This window comes from Podarcis raffonei, chromosome 7 (assembly GCF_027172205.1).
Source record: "Podarcis raffonei isolate rPodRaf1 chromosome 7, rPodRaf1.pri, whole genome shotgun sequence".
Lineage (NCBI taxonomy): Eukaryota > Metazoa > Chordata > Lepidosauria > Squamata > Lacertidae > Podarcis > Podarcis raffonei.
The window spans coordinates 11,176,951-11,185,235 of NC_070608.1; the positions used below are offsets into that span (position 1 = coordinate 11,176,951).

Sequence of the window (8,285 nt, forward strand, 5' to 3'; positions counted from 1 at the left end):
CAAATGAGGCTCCCAGACTTTTGGACTAGTCAGCTAAGTCAGCTTCAGCTCATGCAGTTTTCAGTTCCATCCCAGAATCCCCGAGTTTTGAGAACAATTGCTGCTTTGTCCAGAAGTTACACATTCCACTGCAATTTACAGTTGGCTCACCATTCAACAGCATCCCCACTGCTCATGCATTTTGATTGACAAACTGGAATTTTGTCCTTCCCGCAGCATTCTTCAGAAGTGCCTTCCCAGTGTCACACGGGGGTGCTGAGTGACTGAATTTGTTAATGTTGGTGGACTGGAATCACATTATGTATGGCAGATCAAAACTTCCAACCGGTGGATTCATTTAACCCTGGTGGGGTAACCTAGTGGGATTGCTTAGCAAATCGGGTATCATTGTTTGCAGGAATCCTGGCTGAAACACACCATATTCATTCGTTCAAAGAAAATACTAGTGGTGCAAGTTCAGCCAATAAATATGTGTGATTAATTCTTCAGTAGGGTGAGTGTGATGTTGGGTGGTCCATTGATGGCATTTTATTTGAAGACCTATGAAAACATTGATTTGTGGGTTTATACAGTCAGCTGCCATGTGGTCCTTAATAGTATCCTTCATGCATATGTTTGCTTGGGATGTAATGCATGAGGAGCACCTTGAAATGCAGGTCTGTGTGAGAGTGAGGGGGAAAATGATCCCTTTTCCTTATTTTTTTTAGCCAAAAGCTGGGTCTCTTGGATCGGGTTCGTGGTACCAATACTAAAGGAAAGCTATTTACCCCTCTGAATGTAGATGCAATTGAAGAAAGTCCTTCTAAAGAACCTAAGACTGTTGCCTTGAATAATAGGGAGCGTTTTCGCACTGCATTCCGAATGAAAGCTTATGCATTCTGGCAAAGTTCCGAAGGTAAAAGGTTCACATTGATTTCTGTTTTTAATTTTCCTGGGCTATTTCACCGATCACTCTCTCCATTTTCTGAGTCCCTTTGGCTGGAGTTGACATTGAATGTTGCATAAATGTATAATCTGACAAAGCTCTGAATTTTCGGTTGAGTCTCTCTCTCTCTCTCTCTCTCTCTCTCTCTCTCTCTCTCCCTTCTGAATTTTCAATTAGGAGGACATTTTCAAAACAGCAAACTCTTACTTCTTATTGTCTGAACAAAGTTTGATCACAAGCCCTGTTTGTTTGCTTATTATCACTTTGCTGAATATTTAGATCTTGGAATGAAATTTGGTGCACACATTCGGGACGTGATTCTGCATTTCAGGTTTTAAAAACTAGTTCGACCCACACAACCCTTTTAAAGGGGGGGGGGTGAACTATGAGAAAACACACCTCACAAAACAGTACCTTGCTTGACTCTTAAGACATTGCAGTAAAAGGTGTTGTGTTCATTTATGAACTTTCACATTTTTCAGGGAATCCATAGATCAATTCACACACACATTTTCAAGGGTGTCAGGAAAGGCGTACACAACACTGTTCAATATTTGCCCTGAAGACAGAGAAAAAGAAATGAGAAGTAATGTGCACATTCAGGTCAACCCGCCCCCCTGTATTTTGGAGTAGTAGTGGCCAACATCAATTCTACCTTGTGAATTTGGTACACATATGGTTTGGCCCTTGAGGTGTTTTCTTTTGCTCCCAGGTTAAGTCATGTAAATACTGCCAGGTAATATGAAGAATGTTAATGTGTGTCAGAAATCCTGCTCAGCCACACATTAGGTTGTGTCCTCGGGGCTATCAGGTTGTTGTTTTTATTTTCATTAGGTATTTTGTGGTTTTATATCTTGATTTTATTATGTGAACTGCCCTGAGCCCCCCGGGTACAGGGCGGAATATAAATCCAATAAACAACAACAACAACAACAACAACAACAACAACAACAACAGCAACAACTTAATTGGGACTAATACTTTAAGCATGGTTTTATTCAGGCAACACAGCTAATTAACAAGTGTCAAAAGAGTAGGGTTTTGTTTTGTTTTGTTTTAACTAAAGAAGAATGCATGATGAACTGTTAAATTCAAGAGAACTAGTTTCTGACTTCTACATTGGCCTGGATAACATTTGGGAGCCATGGTTTTGATGGGTGGTAACTATGGGTTTGGGCAAAGACTTCCACTTGTACAAAGTAATATCATCTTCCTCTCCTCCTGTGGGCACCCCAGATCCGGTCTGGTCTGGGGGTTCCACCAGTCCTCCGGAGAATATTTTTTTGGAGGGGGGCGCATGAGGAGAGAATAATGGAATTTTCCATTGTGCGTGCAGAAGTCTTGTGCTACTGGGACATTTTCAATGGATACAACCCAATAATACGAGAATTTAGCTGGTACTGTAGGAGCAGCTCCACTTTGCTCTGAACTCTTCTGCATCTGCCCTTCCTTCATGTGGATTCTTCACTCACCTTTTAGATGCTGGAACTGGGGATCCTCTGGCAGAAGACAGAGGGTACAGCAATGAACTCCTCATTGAAGACATGATCCCCACGCTGAAAGTGGTCATCCGAGCTGTCAGGTAAAGTCTGTGCTTGTTGTCCTCTTTTTGCCTCAGTTTAAAATATTGGCCCCTGTAAACCCGACCTTTGTGATGACTGCAACCAGGGGAAAACTTGGTTTTTCTCGTTTTCCGAGTCTCAAGATGCATTTAGAGCTGGGGAAATGCATTGCAAAATTCAGAGAAGTGCAAATCTCAATGAGTGGCTGTGTTTCGGTTTGCAAGTTGTTTTGGGAAGTGCTGCTTCACCTTAGTTTTTTGTTTAGAGTAATGACACTATTTTTTAATAACGGCATTATGATATTGACAGTTTTATTTCCAATTGTAGCTACCTAGAGCAGCCCGTTAGCTAGTTAGAGCAGATGTTATTGGCTATACCTCCTGCTATGTATGCCAATTGGTCACATTGAGTGGGGCTGATGGGCGCTGGAGGTGAGCCAGCGTGGCAAAGGCTGAACTATGGTTAGCGCAGCAGTCTAATAAGCAAGGCTGATATTTAAACACAGATACATATGCAATCCCTTCCTCTATGAGAATGGCGGGAACTAGCCAAGGGAAACCCCAGCGATAAACATTCTCTCCTTCTACCAGAATACTACAGTTCCGCCTCTATAAGAAGCGATTCAAGGAGACCTTGAGGCCTTATGATGTAAAGGATGTGATAGAGCAATATTCAGCAGGACACCTTGACATGCTTACCAGGATCAAATACCTTCAAGCGAGGTAAGTGGCTCTGCTGCCAGCAGTGTGCTAAAGGTGTAAAGATGTTCAGCTGGCAAGGACTGGCCCAGAATTTCACAGTATGGATTAGAAGACTCTTTGGGGTTGCCAACCCATGCACCAGTGACGGCTGTAGGAGATATTCAGAAGTTACCACTTTGTACAGAAAACCCTGCCCACATTTTGGAAGGTGCTTCAACTCACCCGTCCTCTGTCTGGTAAGGGAGGACGGCAGAGGTATATGCACATAAATTCCCACATACATCATGTCACCATGCAGTAAAGAAACTAAAGTTAAGATATTGACAGGAATATTATCGGAGAAACAATAAGCTTGTTAATGTCTGTAAAATAAACTTTTGGTTTTTTTGTTCACTTTTAACAACTGTCTGGACTCAGTGTTTTACCAGAGAGTAACTGGTTGGTGGCAGCGGGAAAAGCGAGCACAGTGGTGGCACAAGGATTAATAGACCGTTAAGCGTCTGGGGGCCCTGTGTGATTGCCACACACCCCCTCAAAAAAAACCCATAACCAAATGGGAGCTAAAGCTATTGATGTATTTGGAAGATTTATAGCACACCTTTTGATTCTAGAATGTAACTGGGGCCGTGGGCCAACAACGAATGACTCACACCCGTTTCATTATGTCCTCTTACTGTCTTCTTTCAGAATAGATATGATTTTTGCACCTGGACCTCCGTCCACTCCCAAGCATAAGAAATCCCAGAAAGGAGGCGCCTTCCCTTACCCTTCGCAGCAGTCTCCAAGGTGAAATTCCTCTTGTGCACAGCTTGTTGAGAATAGACAACTGTCCAACAACACCTAGAGAGCCAGTGTTGTCCATCCATCCCTGCTGTAGATTTTACAAAAACTGCAACCAACCACCAAAACACTTAAGTGAACCCTTGCAAAACCTGACTGTTTCTGAGCCAAACCAAAGAATGTTTGCACATACTTAGAAAGACACAACAGACTTACGAACTATTAACAGAGGCTGATTGAAAGGGGGCAGGCAAAGCTACAGCAGTAAGTCATACAGAGGTGCATCGATCAGCCTCATTTGTGGATAGGCCTTTTGGTTCACAGGAGCACTTCATTATATAACATTTTGTAGCACCTTCATAATTCTATCATGGTGCCTCCTGCCACACAATTTGGGAATCATTGAGTTGGCCATTCTGTGCTTCTTCAAAGGAGGACATGGTAAGCATTAATCGCGCAACATCTCAGCAGCCTCAGCACCGCTCAGTCAAAAACCACATGCAACTCATTCAGGTTTCTGTGCTGTTCTTGCTCTGGGGCCAAGGAAGCACCTATAGAATGCACTGTCAAGCAGATCAGTTGTCATAGCACAACGGACAGCTCCTGCTGAGCAGCATGCTCTGATGGGGTCTTGGAGCCTTTTGACTCCAGTCCATCTCTCCTATGTTCCGCCTCCTTTGTTGGAGAATTGCAGGTGCTTAAAGGGCCAGTCCCCTGGCCTGGAGGAGGCCACTTCTCCTTCATCCAATGGCCTTCCACCATGCCACATAAGACTGGTGAGCTAGTGTGGGAGGCACTTAATTCCTTGGGCCCAGAAGAAGTGGAAATATGAGTGAAAACAACAGCAAAGGTTTTGCCTAAACTAGAGCCTTCTTTGCTTTTAGGAATGATCCGTATGTAGCCAAAGCATCGACAGTAGATCCTGAAGACCAAAGTATGATGGGCAAATTTGTCAGAGTTGAAAGACAGGTAAGGAATTCTCAGCTCTTCCCAAGTTTTCCCTATAACACCCACTTATAACATATAGCATGCCTATAGCGATATATATGTATAACATGCTTATAATGATGAGATTTTGTATATCTATTTTGTGCTGGTGACCATCTTTTTTGCTACAGTTGGCTGCAGAAGATGTGGAAAGGCTTAGGTGGAGACTCCATACTTCCTTGAAGTTCGTGTTGCGTTTGCATCTGGCCTCAGTGATGCGCTGCTTTCCAGATGCACTGTTGGTCCAGCACTTGAAAGCAAAAATGGCTTCCCTCTGCCATACATGAAATACCACCCTCCTGACTGAACATGCTCACAGATTCCAAATGGCTAAAGAGAGCTATTGTTAGGGGGGCATGTACACAAGCTCTTGGTACAAACTTGCTCCAAGAGAAGATGTAGAAACTATAAGTGAAAGCTCCTCCCTCCATCACAGCCTAACATGAAAACTCTGGGGGAAAGGGCTTATCTTCTGCGGTGGAGCACATGTTTTAGCTGATTCTGTGAAATCATCCTGTTTAAAACCATAGAGAGTGGCTTCAAGTCAGTGTAGACTGTGGCTAGTCTGGCCCTGTAGATCAAGTGTGGGGAGCTGAATTACAACTCCTATCATCCCTGGTCATTGGCCATGCTTGCTGGCACTGATGGGAGTTGTAGTTGAACAAGATCTGGGGGGCCAGTGGTTCCCCACCCCTGGTCTAGAAGTTGCTGGGCTACAACTCCCATCATCCCTGACTGTTGGCCATGCTGACTGAGGCTGATGGGAACTGGAGTTCCAACAAAATCTGGAGGGTCACAGGTTTCCTTGCCCACTGTCCTTGGTGGGGACCATGATCAGCTAGAAAGAACAATGGTTCCCTTCTGCATACGATTGGACTGCCAATTGTTCTTTGTCCTCCAGTCTGATGGGCTCTTCTCTTTCAGGTCCATGACATGGGGAAGAAATTGGAATTTTTGGTCGATATGCACATGCAGCATATGGAGCATCTCCAAGTCCAAGTGTGCCCTTCAAAAGAAACTGTGTCCCCAGCAGAGGATAACAGATATTCTGAACTGAAGTCCATCATTTACAAATATTCTGAGCCTTCTATTCATGAAATGCCTCCGAGTTTCCACCATGTACCGGTGAACAAAGTCCCCCCTTTTGGCTTCTCGACGCAGGGCTGCGACGTCGGCCCGCTCTCGTTGCCGTTGGGCGGTCAGAACTCCGGTAGGTGGCAGGCTATGCCGTTCTCAACTTCGTACGCTGAAAGGCCGACAGTTTTGCCTATACTCACCTTCATTGACCCCCACGTTTCCTACCGTTCCCCACCAGGAGACCTCCAGAGCCCCCACTCAGACAGAATCTCTTCCAGGCAGAAACATAGCCTGACGAGAGACAGCGACACTCCCTTATCCCTCCTCTCTGTCAACCACGAGGAACTTGAACGATCGCCAAGCGGGTTCAGCATCTCCCAAGACAAGGATGACTTCCTTTTCGGGTCGAACGGGGGCTCAAGCTGGATGAAGGAGAAGCGCTACTTGGCCGAGGGCGAAACGGACACGGATACTGACCCTTTTACCCCAAGTGGTTCCATGCCTCTTTCTTCGACAGGGGAGGGCTTCTCTGATTCAGTATGGACTCCGAGCAAGCCAGTTTAAAAATTATCCAGTGGGGGTGGGTTGGGGGTGGGGTTGGAGTCACTGGCTGGCTTCTTCTCATAATGTAAACATAAACTTTGTATATCTCACTATACACACCCAAAGCTTCCTAGCTCATAAACCAACACACACACACACACACACACAAATTTCACCAATGGCTGCAATGCATGCTGGTATTAGTGGTAGTCATCCTGCACCATTTCATACGGTCGGCTTAATGCGGTTTTCTTCATGCTGCCAAAACTAAGCGGTTTAGTTTTGAGCAATGGTTGTGCATGACTTTACACTATAAATGGTACAGATAATTTCTTCTGTGATTTTAAATAACAAAAAAACAAAAACAACCCATAGCAAAAATGGATGTTCTTCGGTATACCGAGGGCCGGGTCAACTCTGGGCACAAAAAGATATCCTAACAGTGGCACATGCTACATTTGTGTAAGCAGAGCAAAACCAAACACTAGGTTACAGAGCAATGCCCTTTTCAATATATATATATGTGTGTATGTCTGTGGAATATTCCACCCTCCCATCCTGTCTTTCTGTACGTCGGTTTTCCAGTTTGCCGGCATCACTGCAATTCATTCTGTTCATCCAAATTTCCTTTGCTATATCCCTTTTTCAAAAAGGAACCCTGAGGGTATTTTAGTCCAAACCTGTCCAAAATAGGAATCAGAGCTAAAGAATACCTGACGGATGTTTACCCAACCTTTGCTTAAAAACCTCAAATGAAGGAGATCCTAGCAACTTCTGAAGGAGTCCATTTTGCTGTGGAACAGCTCTTACTGCCCCTTTTGATAACTGAACATTCTTCATGCCCCTTCTGGTAATAGAAGTTTTATTTTTATTTATATATATATGAAATCATAGAGTGTAGGCATACTTTTCAATGAGAATTACATGTGCCCTAGCACTCTGGGTTGTGGCAGCCTTCCTATCACCTTGAGAGCATCCATCTCACTAAACTTGGTGGGTTTCTGACTCCTTAAATTCCATTAATTTAAACAGGATTTTTAGGTGACCAAGGCTGCATTCACGTGGCACTTTATTCCATTTTCTTTTTTAAAAATTAATATATATTTTAATTAAATTTCCAAATTTTTCTGCAAATTGACTTCAAATTAAATATGGACATTGTTCATGTATGGACTTCTCACCCACACCTCCAAAATGTATTTATCCAAACCTTTTCTCCCCTGCATTATCTATCAAACCCTTATCTACTACAGAAATCCCTCTAATACAATTACTTCATCATTTTTATTCCGCTGCTCCAATCTCAAATCCTGCCTGCGATTTCATTTGCAGTATTGTTTTTTCCAAATGATCCCCCAAAGACCTCCATTCTCCTATTTAAAAAAATCCATCATTTTGATCTCTTAATATTGTTGTCAGCTTTGCCGTTACCTCATATAGTCCATTACTTTTTAAAGCCATTCCTCCTTCGTTGGAAATGCCTCTTCTTTCCATTTTTGTGCATATAACATTCTGGCTGCCGTTGTCACATATAAATTACTTTATTCCATTTTCAGAACTTTTCCCTAACTGTTAAGCTCTGCATTGTATTTGAGCTTTCATACAATGTGAAAACTACTTCTGGAACTATTACGAAATTATAGTGCAAGGTTAATGCTCATTTCCATATTATTTGCTCCCAGGTAGTATATAATATGGAAATGAGTGCTA

The 8,285-nt window shown here is 43.3% G+C and overlaps 1 protein-coding gene across 3 annotated transcripts in view; it reads left to right on the forward strand.

Annotated features, from left to right (window-relative positions):
* The window catches only part of KCNQ3 (potassium voltage-gated channel subfamily Q member 3), a 152,239-nt gene extending 144,799 nt beyond the window's left edge, over positions 1–7,440 (forward strand). For all 3 annotated transcript variants that reach the window (XM_053395276.1, XM_053395279.1, XM_053395278.1), the window contains 6 exons: positions 708–895; positions 2,405–2,507; positions 3,078–3,209; positions 3,876–3,974; positions 4,853–4,937; positions 5,880–7,440. In XM_053395276.1, coding sequence (XP_053251251.1) covers positions 708–895; positions 2,405–2,507; positions 3,078–3,209; positions 3,876–3,974; positions 4,853–4,937; positions 5,880–6,596 — 1,324 coding nt within the window. In that variant the 3' untranslated portion in view covers positions 6,597–7,440. The remainder of the gene's footprint in view (positions 1–707; positions 896–2,404; positions 2,508–3,077; positions 3,210–3,875; positions 3,975–4,852; positions 4,938–5,879) is intronic.
* Positions 7,441–8,285: the final 845 nt, after the last annotated feature.